This window comes from Alosa pseudoharengus, unplaced genomic scaffold (genome assembly GCF_046254945.1).
Source record: "Alosa pseudoharengus isolate Yale_2024_CS ecotype anadromous, Long Island Sound unplaced genomic scaffold, YU_APseudo_1.1 YU_APseudo_1.1_scf_3, whole genome shotgun sequence".
In the NCBI taxonomy this organism is placed as follows: Eukaryota; Metazoa; Chordata; class Actinopteri; order Clupeiformes; family Clupeidae; genus Alosa; species Alosa pseudoharengus.
In genome coordinates, this window is record NW_027468718.1 from 2695272 (window position 1) to 2713949 (window position 18678).

The window sequence follows — 18678 nt, forward strand, 5'->3', positions numbered from 1 at the left end:
CTGTCCATGCAGTCCTGCAGCTGTCATCATGCAGTGGAAATCAGACGATTTCGTAAGGTATGTGTCTGCTTTTAACTTTTTTTTATTATTATTATTCAGGCGGATTTTAAAAGTCCACCCAGAGATACCCTTCGTGATATGAATGGATATTCTGCCTGCCAATTTCGTTAATTCAAGCCAGTTAATGTTAAATCTACACAAGGACAGACTCTTAAAAACAACAAGTTCTTTGTTCACTGGGTATGAACTGCTGAACAGAAACAAAAACAAACTTTTACAACTAACTAAAATTAGCATACCAACAGCTGGCTAGGTTAATGTTAGCAGACGGTTGTTATGCTAACGTTAATTAAATGTTTCGTGGTAGTGCAACATGTGTGTCAGCTAATGTATACAGTCGAAGTAGTCTCTTCACACGTACGGTAATCATCATGCCAAACAACATATTAATTAATTCAGGGTAGCTTCATATTATAGCCATGTAACTTACTGGGTGGTAACATTAACGTTACAGACAACTTGGATTTAACTAACTGAATGTGTTAACATGAGCTAGCTTGCTAATGGTAGAACTGTCACTGCCACTAACGTTAACGTTTGTGAGTCTGCTGTTAAACAACTCCATGAGGTGGTCATTGTTTCCGAGTGTGTTGCGCTAATATTTTTCTCTCTGATTTTTAATGTTTGTCAACATCATTCACTGATAATGTTTGGTGAGTTCAGCATCCTAACAGCCTGGTGTATGAAGCTGTTGGTGAGTCTGGTGGTGCGGGAGCGCAGGCTTCTGTACCTCTTCCCAGAGGGCAGTTGATCAAACAAATTGTGAGCGGGGTGACTTGCATCACTCACAATTGTGGTCGCCTTGCGGGTGAGGTGGGAGGTGTAAATGTCCTTCAGGGAGGGGAGTGAAGCACCAATAATCCTTCCAGCTGTGTTCACTATGCGCTGCAGGGCTTTCCTGTTGTATTCAGTGCAGCTTCCGCCCCACACAGCGATACAGCTGGAGAGGATGCTCTCAATGGTGCCTCGGTAGAATGTGGTCATGATGGCTGGTGGAGCACTTGCTCGCCTGAGTACAGGCGGCGCTGAGCTTTCTTCGCCAGTGATGCAGTGTTGGTGGTCCAGGAGAGGTCTTCACTGATGTGCACTCCCAGGAATTTGGTGCTGCTCACTCTCTCCACCACAGCACCGTCAATGGTCAGTGGCAGGTCTTGGGTGTGACCTCTCCGGAAGTCAACAACAATCTCCTTGGTCTTGCTGACGTTCAGCAGGAGGTTGTTGTCCCTGCACCACGTGGTCAGATGGTCGACCTCCATCCTGTATTGAGTCTCATCGCCCTTGGTGATGAGATCCACCAGAGTTGTGTCGTCAGCAAATTTCACTATGTGGTTGTTGCTGTAGGTTGCAGTGCAGTCATGCGTCAGCAGGGTGAAGAGCAGCGGACTGAGCACGCAGCCTTGGGGGGCCCCCGTGCTCAGTGTGATGCTGCTTGAGATATTGTTGCCAACACGTACTACTTGAGGCCTCTGACAGAGGAAGTCCAGTAGCCAGTTGCAGAGGTAGGTACTGAGTCCCAGTTTGTCAAGTTTGCAGATGAGTTGATGTGGTATTATGGTGTTGAATGCAGAACTGAAGTCTATAAACAGCAATCTCACATATGAGTCTTTTTTTCCAGGTGGGTGAGGGCTGGGTGGAGGGCAGAGCAGATTGCATCCTCTGTGGACCGTTTGGCTCGGTATGCAAACTGGAAGGGGTCCAGGGTGGGGGGGAGAATGGATTTGATGTGTGACATGACAAGCCGCTCAAAGCACTTCATGATGATGGGTGTCAGTGCCACGGGGCGGTAGTCATTGAAGCAGGATGGAGCAGTTTTCTAGCCTGGGTGTTCCCATGCTGCCTTGCGCGCGATTTGATTCACGCTGCTAAGGCAGCCTGGAGACCATGGAGCAAATTTTCGTCTGAGATAGGGGACCAATCACAGAACAAGGGGGAAAGCAAGACAATGATGAGCTATGCACAGACGCATTTGATAGACATCCGTGGCACCCAATAAACGGATCTGGGCATTTTTTTCCCAGACCACGTCTCATTGAGAAGTGGTGGCGCTAGCCAGGCTAGCAGTTTTCTTCGGCACAGGTATGATGGTGGCAGCTTTGAAACATGATGGGACGATGGCTTGCTTCAGGGAAGTGTTAAAGATGTCTGTGAAGACATCCTTAAGCTCCTCAGCGCAGTCCTTCAGCGCACGACCTGGGATGTTGTCTCGGCCTGCTGCCTTACGTGAAAGTCTTGATATAAAGTTCTGTCAATAGCAGTGATTAATTCACTCTTTTTCTTTCTTTGATTGACAGGGCTGACCCCCAAATGGACCGTGGAATCTAGCTGTCTTCATGGAAGTAACTTATCACATGCTGATGCTGCTTTTATAGTAGGTTATCCATTCAAAAATAAAGTAAACTGTCAAATAAATAATTATGTCGACCTGTTTTATTTCATTGCATGGCTATTTGTTGCCCATTTTCTCTCAATGCAACCCAAATACTGGGTTTGGAAAACCCGACAACTGGTCATTTTAACTAGCAGTTCTGTTGATATAACCCAGTGGTTTGGGTTGAATCTATACCCAATATACTGTGTAAATTTTACTGAACATTTATATAGTTATAACCCAGCACATTGGTTACCTTTACCCAGTCTTTTGTGCCAATTTAACTAACGTTGTGTTGATATAACCCAGCGTTTTGGGTTAGAATCATACCCAACCTGCTGGGTTTAATAATGTACCCAGACCATTGGGTTAGGATAACTCAATGTGGTGTTGGTCCAATAGTTAACCAGCGGCTGGGTTATATTTGGGTTATTTTTAACCCAACATTTTTTATACTTATACTTACTTAAAGGAGAATTCCGGTGTGATTTTGACCAAAGTGTGTTGAAACATGATACGAGTGTGAACGTATGTCTCATAGCTCATTTCGGCTTGTCCCCTGCACTCAGAAATCTGGCGCTAGTTAGCCAATGCTACCAACAGTTTTTCGATAGGGGTGCCTCGGGCATTGGCCTAGCCATGCAAATAAAATACTGTTTTACACCATTTACGAGGCTCAAAGTATCTCCATACTTCATTGGTAGACTTCCGAGGGCCTTGACATTTAAAAGATAGATAGATAGATAGATAGATAGATACTTTATTGATCCCCAGGGGAAATTCAAGGTCTCAGCAGCATACATACAACACAAACACATTCTCTAACAGCAGAAAGAGTAATTTAAGTATATAATATAAAAACACAACTAAGCAATATAATAAGGACAGTACAAGATAAAGAATATGCTAAATATACTAAAATACAAATTATACTAACTGACACTTAATACAATATATAAAAATATACTAAAATACAATTTACAAAAATACAAATTATACTAACACTTAATCTAAATCAATTCTAAAAACAGTATCCATGCACATAGTGGTGATTAATCAATCAGAGGCGCTTGCAATGGCAATGACTGAGGCAGGGACTGATCCTGTGATTTCCTGTACATAGTAAGGTATGGTAATGTGCTCTGTGTGAATGAGTGACACGGTGGTAGTGCAATGGTGATAGTGGTCATGGTGATAGTGCAAATGAGTAAGACCAACAGTGCAACAGTACAGCTTACAACGTAATGTAATAATCCCTACTGAAAAAAACAGCCTGACCAGCTAAAGGTGGTTTGCTGGTTGACCAGCTTGTTTGACCACCCTATGATGGTTGACCAGCTAGACCAGCAAATCTCTTGCGAAAACATACCTTCAGCTGGTTTACCCACCTAACGATGGTAATTCAGCTGGTTTTGCTTGTCGTACCACCTCAAGCTGGTCATTTTAGCTGGTGTTGCTGGTCAACACTGCTGGTTTAACTGGTCGTGCCAGCTTATGTTGGTCAAACCAGCATGACCATCTTACACCAACAATGTCAAGCTTGGCAGGCTGGTCACCAGCATGACCATCTTGCACCAGCTGTATCCCACAAGACAGGCTGGTCAAACCAGCATGACCAGCTTCCTCAGATGGTCACGCCAGCATATCCAGCTGGTGGCCCAACCAGCTACACCAGCAAAGACCAGCAAGAGCTGGAAGAAAACCAGCAAAGACCAGCTAAAACCAGCTAAAACCAGCTACCAGCATAAGCTGGTTTCTAGCTGGTTTTTTCAGCAGGGATGTAATACAGGGGTTTTCAACTGGTTCTGTGCCAGGGACCACCATTCTGACAAAGCCCACCGTGCACTTTGCCCACTGTGTGTGTGTGTGTGTGTGTGTGTGTGGGGGGGGGGGGGTACTCCACACAGTCGTGGTGATATAGTGGTGCATAGCGGTCATATTATTCTCTGGTTCCTGTGCCCTATTTTATACAGTCTATGTTCCAGCCTTGCCCTTTGCTTTAGATATGCCAGTGTGGAAAACCACTCCAACAGAGGTATAGTTGCAAAGAGTGCATGACATCTAACAGCAGCACTCTTTCTCATGAGCAGCTGTCCTTTGACATCACACAAAATCTGTTGCAAGAAACTGCAATCTGTGTCTCATGACGCGAGTAAGTTTCGGCGGTTTAATTCATGGCCTCGTCGAAAGCACCGTTGAACATACGAAACAGTGGTAGGCTACATCCTCTCCAGTTTTGTCAATCGTTACTTTAAATCCATATTTAACATAATCTTCACTGTATTTTCTTTCTCGTTTTTCACTATGTTTCCTCCGAAGTTGTAGGCCTAGCTTTGTCTGGAGCATGCAGCAGAAGCCTGCCCATCTGTCCATCTGTCCTGACATAGCGTTCCTTGCTGGTGCTGACTAACTTCACCTTAGTTATAAACAGTTAACAGCTCCACTCCACTCCAAATTTCACCAAACTAAGCTTCTTTTCAACGAAACCTCAATAACGTAAACTCCGTGCGAGATGCTGGTCTGTTTCGCACAGAGACTGTAGCCTACCTTTTGTGTGTATGTGACGTTGGGGACGCAAAACATATGTAGCAAAGCACAGGATAGATCATGTGCAAAGCTAGCCTATCCTGTGTGAGTTTGAATCTCATCTCCTCTATAGTATTTTAGATATTTTCAAGTTCAAAAATTCTGGAAATGGTTTGGAAAAATTAATGATGGAAATAAGTTATTACAGTTTATTTTGTTCACTGTAAGCAATACTGTAAAACTTTCTGTTCTATCGTACTGTAAAACAGTATTTCTACTGTACCTCCTGTAGTAAACAGTAAAGGGAAAAAAAACTGATTTGCTTTTCACTGGAATGCTTTTGAATGTGAACATTACATGTGGACATAGTTCCCAACCAAGAAATTCAGTGTAAAAACGGTGGATTGCATGTTTTGCATGTAAATACCTGTAAAACTGAAACATAAAAGTCTATGCAGTTTCTGTAATGTCAACAATAGCCAGTATTTTGAAACCTGGTGTACTTTGATTGACTGCATGTACCTTGTGAAGTAAAAACAAGTGTTATTTTATGACAGAATAATTTCATTTTGTGTCTGATTTCCAGTGTTTTGGTAAAGTTCCCAGACGGCACACATAAATCTTACTGATGTCGGCAAATCATCAAAAACGAAAATGAGCCAATGTTTCCACGACTCATCGTTTGCTCATTGGCAAGACATCGCCGGGATGTCGGCAAATCATCGAAAACGAAAATGAGCCAATGTTTCCACGACTCATCGTTTTCTCATTGGCAAGACATCGCCGGGATGTCGGCAAATCATCGAAAACGACAATGAGCCAATGTTTTAACGACTCATCAAAGCTATGCCCACCCCCGGGTTATACGACCTTTATTTATTTAGGTCGGAACTTGAGATTGCACATTTTACACTAGGCTATAAATGATTAGATCTGACACACGAAAGATGCCAGAAATATTTTCAATTCATTTTATTGAATGTTTAAAAAAGTCTGAATGATGAAAAAATGCTGTTAGAAATGTTCCCCCAAAAATCATGTTCTTCTCCTGCAAGAGACAAAAACAACAATTAATTCACCGCAAAACTTTCATCTTTAAAGTCTACCCTTACCGATTGCTGTTAATGAATTTTCATAGATGCAGAGAGCCACTACCCAGATAGCAAAATCTTCCGGGCCTTTTCTGGATTCTTCTGGCATTTGTTTGGTTTGTGTACGATGTCGGCAAATGGATGGCAACCCTGAAGAGTTCCGGAATAGGTGGTGGCGGCAGCTGGAGGTGGTGGAGGGAGGGGCATTATTTTATGGCTCTCTTCTGGCAAATAGGAAACATGCCAGATTCAACGTATTTTTCAGTTGCTGTTGTGGGAGTGATTGTGAAATGTCTTAGACAAGTATTTCCTCTCCAGTTTTATCCTATGGTTTTATCAGAAAATATAGTCTCTAATGGACAAGATTGTCTTTGTCATAACTTTACGAAATTACACGAAAGTTACACAATTTCATTTAATAATACCGGTAAATACATTTTACTGAAATCGTATTTTAAATGTATGTAAAGGTAGACTCGGACAATAATTAACTTGACATAATAAATATAATAATAAATGTAATAAACACTGATACGTGATATTTAAGTATGGAAAAAAACGAACTTATTAAACAATTTGTGATTTACCCTTTGACCTTACTGCCGCCATTTTAAAACAAAGTCGGACTATTCTTCTCACCCATGTTCTCACCCTCAGTACCTGTCACCGATCGCTGAGGTAAAGTGTGTTGCTTAAGCTTAACCATGCTTTATTTTTAGTAATTCCATTAACTATCGTGCAAATAGCCAGTTACCTAATTATATTTTCTGTTGTATATTGTAGGTGGTAAGTTCCGTGTAAACTGGCATTATATGATATGAGAAGCATTAAACTCCCTTTTTTGAATAGTTGTACCTGACCGTAGCACTTACTTTAGCTAGCTGCTAGGTTTAGCATGTTCACCAAAACCAAATGTTCCTGTACATTTCCTGACAGAGATTTCACCTGTGACTACCAAGAGCCAACTAAAAGTAAGGTAAGCTGTATTCTGTATGGTTTTAACTCTCGTTCTATGTTGCATTTTTTTGTTTGTTTTTGCGTAACGTTAGGCTGTGTAAACGTCTTTGCTAAGTAACTTTAGATTTTTTTTCGTATCCTAACTTGCCCTCATGAGCACCAGGCAGACGGTCATATCAGTTTTAGATGACTAAAATTTGATGAGAAAATTGCATATGATGTATGGATAGGCAGTTTATTGGTATTAAAATAGCATATGCACATTTTTAGAGTATTCAATGGTTGTTTGAAGAAATCCGTATAAAAGCCACTACTTCGTGTCTATTAACACCGCATGGCGTGGTCAAGATGGCACCTAAAGAATGCAAGAGGCAGACATTTTCCCGCTGCATTCGAGAAGCCCCTAGCTGCAGCTCCGCCTCACATTGAGCCCAGCCCCGATCTGCAAGCTGCAGCCAGGGGTACTTGCTGCATTCTGCCTACTAGTGTACATGAGGGATGCGCCAGTCTAATTTTAAATTTGAGTTTCACATGTTTTCTATTTAGTTTTGGGCTTTTTAAAAATTACTGCCTTCGTGAGATCAGGTGAAGTTCGCGTTGTTTGATAATTGATGTAGCCTTCTAGCACAGTCAAAGCAATGTGAGCCTGCAGCCCTTGCATGTGACGTCACGTTTTGTTCGCGCCACAGCAAAATAACCTAGTGGACGGCAAGAACACGAATCAAATCAATGGGTTGTAATGGGACATATCGCACAGCTAGGAGATTATAGTGAGATTTAACCGTAGTAATGCCCTTCCACGACTGTTGGCTTATTGTTTGGAATACAACGACATCCCATGTTCTTGCATAGATATATTTTGGTTTGTTTTCTTTGTGTTTCGGGAGTGAGGTGAGAAGGTGGTTTAGAGTGATATGAATTAAATATAAATATGTGCAGTGTATTAGCAGTTATCTCATACAATAAGTAGAATAATGTATGTAGATGTAGCAGTAACATTATAATAGTATAAATAATAATATAGATATATGCAGTGTATTAACAGAATATAATAAAACAGATGTACATAACATACAGCTATGTACAGTGTGGAAACAGTGTCATTGTAGTGCAGAAACAACATTATAAGAGTAGTAAGAATAAGTCTATGTGCAGGATGAATAGTATAAAGATCAGTAGAATAACTATGTATGTAATTACAGCTTTAATGTCACGCAAAAAGTACAACCAAAGCTGAGCTTGATCAACTAGAACGTCTAAAGAACCAGAACTTGAGTGTAGTTTTTTGCTGGGTCCCAGGCCATGTTGGTCTGAGGGGAAATGAGAAAGCGGACAGTGCCTCTAAGCAAACCCTCAATAAAGAAGTCACAGAATGTCAAATCCCTGCCCCAGACCTTAAACCTATACTGAACTCTTACATCTCAGATAAGTGGAAATCTGAATGGGATTAATGTACCAACAACAAGCAAGGAATGTGAATTTTGGCACATTTTCATGATCCACTGGGTCGTTATGGGCCACACAAAATACGGTGTTGCTAAAATTACTCCTATTGTGGCTATTAGAGACATGCGTTCATGAGTATCCAGCTACATTCAATGAGTTAAGTAAAATACATTCACACACACAAAAAAACCATCACTAATGTTGTGGACATTCCTTTATTCTGAGATACATCAATAGGCTCTCAAAACAATCCCAAACAGACATAAGGTCTTTATAGAGCAAATCTATATAGATTATTTGTCAAATAAACCAGTAAAACAGAATTAGGGGATGGATTATATAACATTCACACTCATAGCTCATATTTTTTAAAATAAATCAGTGAAAAAGTATCCTGACAAACAAGCAGCATTTTAATGCCTTAGTCATATTTCATAATTTTCAAATTTCAAATTTTTCTCTAGGTTACCTGATAGCCCAGTTTTGAGAGGTGCAAGATGCGTGACATTATTTATTTTTGCAGCCAATCACTGCTGTTGTTTTATTTTATTGATCTTATATTGATCTTTATCTTATCATAAAAACTGGGTCTAATTCCAGACTCTTTTCTTCAGTGGTTCCATGTTGGTGGAATGAACTGCCCAGTGGTCTCCGTTCCTGTGGTAGTTTTGGGTCGTTTAAGAGGGGTCTAAAGACATTCCTATTCAACATATACTTAGTTGTTTAAGCGCTTATGTGTTATGGTTTATATAATGTTGTTTTATTTTAATTGGGCTGTTAATTAATTTGACATTATTGTTTATTCTTGATATTCTCCTTAATGTAGTCTTAGCATGTTATTGTTTTTATATTATTGATTGAATTGACATTATTGTTTTATTATTGCCTTTCCCCTTTTTTACATTGCTTTTTTATTAGGCTATTGATTGAATTGATATTATTGTGTACTACAACTATTCTCCTTACTATATTTGACCTAGATTTTAATCTGTTCCCTGTTCATTTTTAAATATTATTATGTTGTTTTGTATTTATATGTCGCTTTGGACAAAGGCGTCTGCTAAATCCATAACCATAACCATAACCATTTCAACCACAATTGCATGGTTATCTCGTCAGTGTAAGAAGCACAGCAGCGGTTACTATGGCAACCATAGACTGAACAGGACGGCAGACTACAAGCATTTAGGCAAAGTCTATGGCAAGATCTGAATGTAAACAGATAATACCGTTCAAGGTTTTTTTTAATTTCCTATTTCTTTCAATTCTTTAACTTTAGACATGTAAGAAGTAAGTTTATTCGCTGGGCAACGTACAAACTGACGAGTTACATTAGCCCTAGCACTATGAGCTACGATAAACGTTAGCTAGAATAGCTAGCTTCTAAGCAAAGATCCTTGATGCTCCGCTTTAAACCTTCTCTGTTCTAAGTGTGGCAGCTAAGTTATTATTTCATGTTCTGATATGACATCCTTAACGTTGTGACTATGTTACAACTGATAAAAGCAAGACAAATAAAGTAACCAAATCGCTTTGCAATATTTTAGTCCAGAAATACTTATGGGTGTTCATTTACTATAATGTTAATTACAGTAGCCTAAGGTTACGACCTAACGTTATCTCCCCCTGCTGTTACCACCAGTTTTAATAACTTTACATTTGCGATCATTACCCATTTCATCTAACACCACTGGCATCTTTCTTTGACTGTCAGACCCCAAACAGCAATACATTGAACTACAAATATGATAGTAATGGTGTTCAGTTCATCATAATCATTATGACAATGTAATTTGCCGTCCGTCTCCTATCTTTTTGCTGTCCAGCATGGAGCCGTCACGTGACTTAAGTCACGTGTCTGCAAGGGGTGAATACTTTTAGGCTATATTAATATGACTGTATTTAGCCTCACCAACAAAAAATGTCTTTTTCCATGTTCTTCATTTCATGGTTGCTATCTTATTCCACAATTGAGCCTGACAGATTTTTACAATCTATGAAATTATCAATAAGCTGCAGGCTTCAACATGAAATATGTTTCATTACCTTCTCTAAGTATTTTTGAACGGAGCTGTTTTATTTGGTTAGTGTAACATTGTATGCCTCGAACAGCGTATGTTTATTGACATTTGAAAGATTTGATTTCAAATTTCAATACAAATAAATCAAATGAGCAGTGGAGTTGTTTTTTATGTGACTATTTAAGGTTTACCCTACAGTACAGCCTAGACTGCTTGGGACATACACTGTTCAAGACATACAAAGACCTTTCTCTTCTCTTTTTTCTCTAAATAAATCAGTAGCGTTAACAAATGTCTGATGTGTTTGGTTTCCCCTAGTTCACAATGGAGCGGTCCCAGTGGAGTAACATGCGCAAGAGAGCCATAAAAAGGACAAACGACAGAATTTTAGAGGTACAAAGAAGTCTTTGCACAGGTGTTGTAGAGCACAGTGGGATGGTTAGTAGTGACTTTGGTGAAGTTGTGGACACTGAGATGGTGAGTGATGAGATGGTGAGCGAGGATGAGGTCTCTGAAAATGATGAGGTCTCCGAAGATGATGAGGAGGATGATGAGGTTTCTCCTTCATTAGATTTGTCCACTGCTCTGTCTGACTGGGCTGTTGAGTATGGTGTGTCATTAGTGGCATTGTCTGCTCTTCTGTGCATCCTTAGAGTGCATCACCCCTTTCTTCCAAAGGATGGGAGAACCCTTTTAAAAACGGCAACCAAGTACACTCTAGAAAGGTTGGCTGGTGGGGTGTTTTTCTATTTTGGTATTTTGAACATGTTTCGCAAAACCTTTGAGCATTTGTCGTCCAAATTTCCAGATAGAAACGTCTTTATGTTGCAGCTTAATTTCGATGGATTGCCGCTGTTTAAGAGTTCGTTGACTCAGTTCTGGCCAGTGTTAGGCATGTTGCGTCACAAAGACTATGTTTCCAGCAGGCCACTGTTAATTGCTTTGTTCTGTGGTGAGACTAAACCCACTTCATTGCAGGAGTATCTTGGAGCCCTTGTTCAAGAATTGACAATGCTGAAAGAGGGATTTGTCATAGGCTCAAAAACCATGTTCCTGAAGGTAAGTTCGGTCATTTGTGATGCTCCTGCTAGAGCCTTTATCAAACAGGTGAAAGGCCATTCAGGTTATGCAGGATGTGATAAGTGTTTACAGCCAGGTGTTTATGCTCGTCACCGCATGACATTCCCAGAGGTAAGTCCTGCTGATAGGACTGATGAGTCATTTGCGAGGGGCACAGATGAGGAACATCACATAGCAGTTTCCCCTCTACTTGAAGCAGGTATCGGTATGGTCAGTCAGTTTCCTCACGATTATATGCATTTGGTTTGTTTGGGAGTAATGAGGAGGCTCTTAGATTTGTGGTTTGGCAGTTCTGGTCCTCTTCGGTGTCGTCGTTCAGGTCGTGACATGCAGGAGATCTCTGAAAAGCTGGTAAGTTTGAAAGCATTCGTCCCAGTTGAATTTGCTAGGAAGCCAAGGAGTCTGGCAGAAAGACTAAGGTGGAAGGCAACTGAACTCAGGCAGTTCCTTCTGTACACCGGTCCTCTTGTTCTTAGGGGTGTGTTACCTGAGGAAATGTATAACAACTTCATGCTGCTGTCTGTTGCCATCTCGATTTTAGCCAATCCCTGCCTTTGTTCAGCTCTGAATGGTTTTGCGAAAAGGTTACTTGTGTCATTTGTGGAGCACTTTAGTAAATTGTATGGTCCTGAGTTTGTTGTCTACAATATACATGGGTTGATTCATCTTAGTGATGATGTAAAGATTCATGGTCATTTAGATGTGATCTCTGGGTTTCCATTCGAAAATTACCTGTGTACATTAAAAAAAATGATCAGGAAACCACACAGCCCTCTTACTCAGGTGATCCGTAGAGTGTCTGAAGTTCACAACCAAAAACCTAGCGTTGAGGTTAAGTGGCCAAAAATGCAAGTAAATATAGAGCATAGAAATGGGCCTGTACCAGACTTGTTTGAAGGGGATGTTCTACAATTCAGAGAACTGGTAGTGAATGATGTGCGCGTCAGAATTACAGAAGGAGACAACTGTGTTAGAATCAATCAGATTGTTGCTTTGGTGGAAAATATAATTGTCTATAAAGACCAGGAGTACATCATCTACCGTGAATTTGCAAAGATGGAGACATTCTTTCATTACCCAGTTGATTCTCATGAAGTAGGAGTTTTTGTAGTGTCAAATTTGTCTTCAGATTTAAAATGTACAAGGCTGAATGACGTATTAAAATATTTCAGGATGCCATTTGGGGAACAGGGCAGTTTCGTTGTCTTTCCCCTTTTACATCTAAAATAACTTCAATCCCCCCCCCCCCAACCCTCAGTGTATTACATAGTGAGCTTCGTTAAGACGAATGAAGTGGAGGTGGTGCCAGGTGTGTGGGTGGAAGCAGAGACTTGTAAATGGCCTAACTACAAACTCGATGCCATGTTGAAGGCCATCAAGAACTGTGAGATGCCTAAGGAGACCTGGACAAGTTATGACATCAGGGTTCTTTACAAAGCAAGTGAGTGTTCACTCTAATCCATTGTTCATGGGAACTAAATCAAGCCACCTTTTTTATGTATTTCTTAAAATTTAAATGTAACAGTAACACTTTATTTGAAGGTGTCTACATAAGAGTGAGCCCTATTAGCATGACGCACAACATTAATGACACTTTTATGTTTATGACTGGTGCCATTAAGTGTATTATTTGTTTTTTTGTAATGTAAAGTTGACACTGGGATGCAGACATTACAAGAACCGAATGATTTAATATATAACAATCATGATCTAATCTCACAACACTAAAACCGGTTTGGGTAAAGCTTTGTTTTTCACTTGGTTTCCATTCTTGACAGATAGCTTTAGTGAGGCAAGGTTGAAACTTCGCCGGGCAGAAGATGACACAGACCTCCAGTCAGAAGCAGAGGAGGGGAGGCCAGAAAAAAGAAAAACCAGGTATGTCACACATCTGCTGAATCCAGGATAATGATTGTTGCCCTCAGATTTTGCTCAGTTTGTCTACATCAGGTGTGTCAAACTCTTATTGGGCAGTGGGCTGGATTTGTTGGAATGAGACCTTGTAGGGGCCGTCATTGTCATTTTTCTGCATGGGTATCAGATTGTTGTTTGATATACTCTTCTACTATACTCACTTACAAGCAAGTACAAATCATGTACTGCTATCATATACTGCTCTTTTTCTCTTGAAATACCCTACTTCCATGTCAGTTTTCTCAGCCTCTTCCTTCCTTAAGATGGTTATAGTGCTTTTTAATAATGCAATTTATCAAATCATAGAAATATTGCTTATTACACATTGTTGAAGACAATTGGATGGGATTATTCTTTTTTTCTAATTTTCCCTTCCTACGCAAGAACCTGCTGGCGGGCCCGATCTGGCCCCTGGGCCTTATGTTTGACACACCTGGTCTTCATTATGTTTGTCTCTAAACTAAGGCATGTAAAAAGATTTAAGCATTTAAGTTGCCAAATTTCTGTAAGAAGTAGCACTTGAAGTAGCAACTGAGGTTTTACTTTAACTTCAGTTTTATAGAGTTTCATTTATAGATGGGTCTCTTCATAGTAGGCAGTGTAAACTTACATGGCTGCAGGGTTCTAAATATTTTGTTATATTTCTCTGAAAGACCAAACCAGCGCTTCCTCTCGAGTCAGGAGGAGTCTAACGAGGAGCCTGTGAAGCGCAAGCCAGTCCTCCCTAAGGCGCCTTCCATTCCACCTCTGCCGTCAGTGTTGCGTGAGGCCATTTCCTCATCAGAAATATCTCCGCCTAGTCAACTTGCCTCTCTGCAGCCGTTTCACGCCCTTGGACCTCCTGAGCCATCATACAATCATGCCTCTCAATCGTCTCGCCAGCATGGAACTCCTGAGCCATCCTACCATCTTGCCTCTCAATCGTCTCGCCACCATGGAACTCCTGAGCCATCCTACCATCTTGCTCCTCAATCGTCTTGCCACCTTGGAACTCCTGAGCCATCCTACCATCTTGCCCCTCAATCGTCTCGCCACCATGGAACTCCTGAGCCATCCGACCATCTTGCCTCTCAATCGTCTCGCCACCATGGAACTCCTGAGCCATCCTACCATCTTGCCCCTCAATCGTCTCGCCAGCATGGAACTCCTGAACCATCCTACCATCTTGCCTCTCAATCGTCTCGCCACCATGGAACTCCTGAGCCATCCTACCATCTTGCCTCTCTGCAGCCATCTCGCGCCTTTGGAACTCCTGAGCCATCCTACCATCTTGCCCCTCAATCGTCTCGCCAGCATGGAACTCCTGAACCATCCTACCATCTTGCCTCTCAATCGTCTCGCCACCATGGAACTCCTGAGCCATCCTACCATCTTGCCTCTCTGCAGCCATCTCGCGCCTTTGGAACTCCTGAGCCATCCTACCATCTTGCCCCTCAATCGTCTCGCCACCATGGAACTCCTGAGCCATTCCATCTTGCCTCTCATGCTGCTTCTGAGATGGACCTGCCCTCTGGTGAGACCTTATGCTCTATTCCCATTTACATTACAATTCTATGTTATAGCTAGCAAGGACTGAACAGTTTTTAAAATGTTCTAGTTGCAGCATTACTCCGAGAGATCATTGCCAAGCAGGAGGTGATGTGTGATATGCAGAGAAATCTGCTGCGGATTGTTCAGGATCTCTCTTCTACACCTACACCACATGGACACCACATGGACAGAAGTTTCCTGCCCTTGAGGGATGCTGAGGCTCTTTTGGCGCTGGACCGCGACATTAAGACCAAGCCAGAGAAGAGAAAGGACTTGGTAATAATTACTTTTATCATTAGTATTTGGACCAGATCTTTTCTGTACTGTTTTTGTCTTAGCATTTTTGTGTGAATACATGCAGGGTTCACACTGGATTTTCATCTTAAATGTCTGTTAGATCAAGATTTTCTACATTAAGAAAATATAAATTGACCCACTATTAACTATTTGGCTTCTAGAGGGTTAAAAGAACAAACCACCCATGTTGTGAATGAACTGCCCCGGCTCCGCAATGAACATTCATATTTTCAAAACTTTTATTTTTTATTTTTCCAGGTGCTGATACTAGGCCTTGCCGGGGGCGTGACTCTCAAGGACACTGTATGGAGGGTCATGAAGATGCTTATTCAGAATGACTTGGCCTGCAAAATGAATTGGACAGGCCTCCATGGCAAAACGTCATTCCAGGGCCTAGAAGTCAGGAATGTTGTTACAGGTAGATTAGACGTACATTACATTACAGGTACATTAGACGTACCAGGAAACATTTTTAGGTTAATTTGCCAACTTTGTAGTCTTTGTTTGTATGTCAACAAAGGGCATAAACGCAGATAAATTTTGTTTGTTTTTCAAAATAACCATGTACGTGTGAAAGGGGTGTTAGTCATCATTTGTTAGTTATCATTTGTGGTCAGACTACACATTATGATATAGTCTGGCTTGTCAGGCTATGTATACATCTCTTTTGTAAGGTCTGTGCCTGTTTAACGCCACAGTGGTAAAGAAACCAGTGTTTCCCATACACTGACTTATTTGTGGCGGCCCACCACAATATCAACATTGACCACCACACAATGATTTTCCAGGTTGTACTAAATTGTGTTTAAATCTGGTTAGCATCATAACCACGCTACGCTTATTTGTTAAAAACTGTTGAATTCAAGTCAATTCTGCAAACCTACCACCACAAATAGAACTCAGTTCTGTGAGAAACACTGGAAACTGTAATAATATTAATAATAATAAATATAATAATGTATAATTATGCTGTCCCTTTCCCTTAAGTCTGTCACACAAAGTCAACAGAAGAATGGGACTTAACTTAAAGGCCTACATGAAATTTAAGTTTAAATGGCATTGATTGTCTTTAAAAAGTCTTATATTTCAACTCTGAAACCTGCCCTGATATCTTTAATTATTTATGTTTCTAGAAGCCATTCGGAGAAATCCTGGATGCAGAGAATCCACGGACCAGGAGGTGGAGCAATGGTTGAGGCGTTGGTTTTATTTGTCTGGCGATCGAGAGGGGGGTAGAAGGAGGAGAAGCCTAGTCCTCCATAGTCAGCCACCCTCCAACACATAGTCAGCCACCCTCCACAACACATAGTCAGGCACCCACCAACACATAGTCAGCCACACACCACACACCAACACATAAAGTCAGCCACACACCAACACAGTCAGGCACCCACCAACACATAGTCAGCCACACGCCAACACATAAAGTTGTGCACACGCCAACACATCAAGTCAGGCACACACCAACACATAGTCAGGCACCCACCAACACAAAGTCAGCCACACACCAGCACATAGTCAGGCAGACACAAACACATCAAGTCAGCCACACACCAACACAAAGTCAGCCACACACCACACAAACACATAAAGTCAGCCACACACCACACACCAACACATAGTCAGGCACACACCAACACATAGAGTCAGCCACACACCAACACATAAAGTCAGCCACCCACCAACACATACAGTCAGCCACCCACCAACACAGTCAGCCACACACCAACACAGTCAGGCACACACCAACACAGTCAGGCACACACCAACACAGTCAGCCACCCACCAACACATAAAGTCAGCCACACACCAGACACCAACACATAAAGTCAGCCACACACCAACACACAAAGTCAGTGTCCTCCATAGTCAGCCACCCTCCAACACATAGTCAGGCACCCACTAACACATAGTCAGCCACACACCAACACATAAAGTTAGGCACACGCCAACACATCAAGTCAGACACACACCACACACCAACACATAGTCAGCCACACACCAACACATAGTCAGGCACACACCAACACATAAAGTCAGCCACACACCACACCAACACATAAAGTCAGCCGCACACCAACACATAGTCAGGCACCCACCAAGACATAGTCAGCCACACACCAACACATAAAGTTGGGCACACGCCAACACATCAAGTCAGGCACACACCACCCACCAACACATAAAGTCAGCCACCCACCAACACATAAAGTCAGCCACACACCAACACATAGTCAGGCACACACCAACACATAAAGTCAGCCACCCACCAACACATAGTCAGCCACACACCAACACAAAGTCAGCCACACACCACCCACCAACACATAAAGTCAGCCACCCACCAACACATAAAGTCAGCCACACACCAACACATAAAGTCAGCCACACACCACATACCAACACATAAAGTCAGCCACACACCACACCAACACATAGTCAGGCACACACCAACACATAAAGTCAGACACACACCACACACCAACACATAAAGTCAGCCACACACCAACACATAAAGTCAGCCACACACCAACACATAGTCAGGCACACACTAACACATAGTCAGCCACACCAACACATAGTCAGGCACACACCAACACAAAGTCAGCCACACACCACATACCAACACATAAAGTCAGCCACACACCACACCAACACATAGTCAGGCACACCAACACATAAAGTCAGCCACACACCACACACCAACACATAAAGTCAGCCACACACCAACACATAAAGTCAGCCACACACCAACACATAGTCAGGCACACACTAACACATAGTCAGCCACACACCAACACATAGTCAGGCACACACCAACACAAAGTCAGCCACACACCACACCAACACATAGTCAGGCACACCAACACATAAAGTCAGCCACACACCAACACATAAAGTCAGCCACACACCAACACATAAAGTCAGCCACACACCAACACAGTCAGGCACCCACCAACACATAAACTCAGCCACCCACCAACACATAAACTCAGCCACCCACCAACACATAAAGTCAGCCACACACCAACACATAAAGTCAGCCACACACCAACACATAAAGTCAGCCACACATACACATTCCACTCTGGCCTGTTTCTGGCCACAGTTTAACATACATTACCGTTTATAAGTTTGCTGTCTTTCATGGTTTACACAACTAAGTGTGATTTCTAAAACCAAGCTTTGTATCATAAATGTTTTTGTATCATAAATGTTTTTTAAATAAATAATTTTATTTTCTTATATTTAAAATAATTATTGTAAATGTTTACCTATTTAGGTCATATGTTTATGTTTATTGAAAATAAACACTAATTTTCAGCAGTTATGGTTTCCTGGTTTGATTCTCTTTGAATTGCATGGTTGCTGTTGGGCGCAGATATTG

The 18678-nt window shown here is 41.6% G+C and overlaps 1 protein-coding gene across 1 annotated transcript; it reads left to right on the forward strand.

Moving 5' to 3' along the window:
• Positions 1-12825: 12825 nt before the first annotated feature.
• Positions 12826-18468, forward strand: LOC143099533 (uncharacterized). The gene is made up of 6 exons (XM_076262490.1): positions 12826-12990; positions 13328-13427; positions 14117-14976; positions 15061-15269; positions 15549-15708; positions 16424-18468. Exons 1-6 carry the CDS (start codon positions 12912-12914, stop codon positions 16573-16575), a joined length of 1560 nt encoding a protein of 519 aa, XP_076118605.1. The 5' UTR covers positions 12826-12911; the 3' UTR covers positions 16576-18468.
• The last annotated feature ends 210 nt before the right edge of the window (positions 18469-18678 follow it).

Coding starts and splice junctions, on each gene's coding strand:
- LOC143099533 (XM_076262490.1), top strand. CDS start 12,912: ATGTTGAAGGCCATCAAGAACTGTGAGATGCCTAAGGAGACCTGGACA. Junction 12,991..13,327: donor CAGGGTTCTTTACAAAGCAA/GTGAGTGTTCAC, acceptor CATTCTTGACAG/ATAGCTTTAGTGAGGCAAGG. Junction 15,270..15,548: donor CAGAGAAGAGAAAGGACTTG/GTAATAATTACT, acceptor TTATTTTTCCAG/GTGCTGATACTAGGCCTTGC.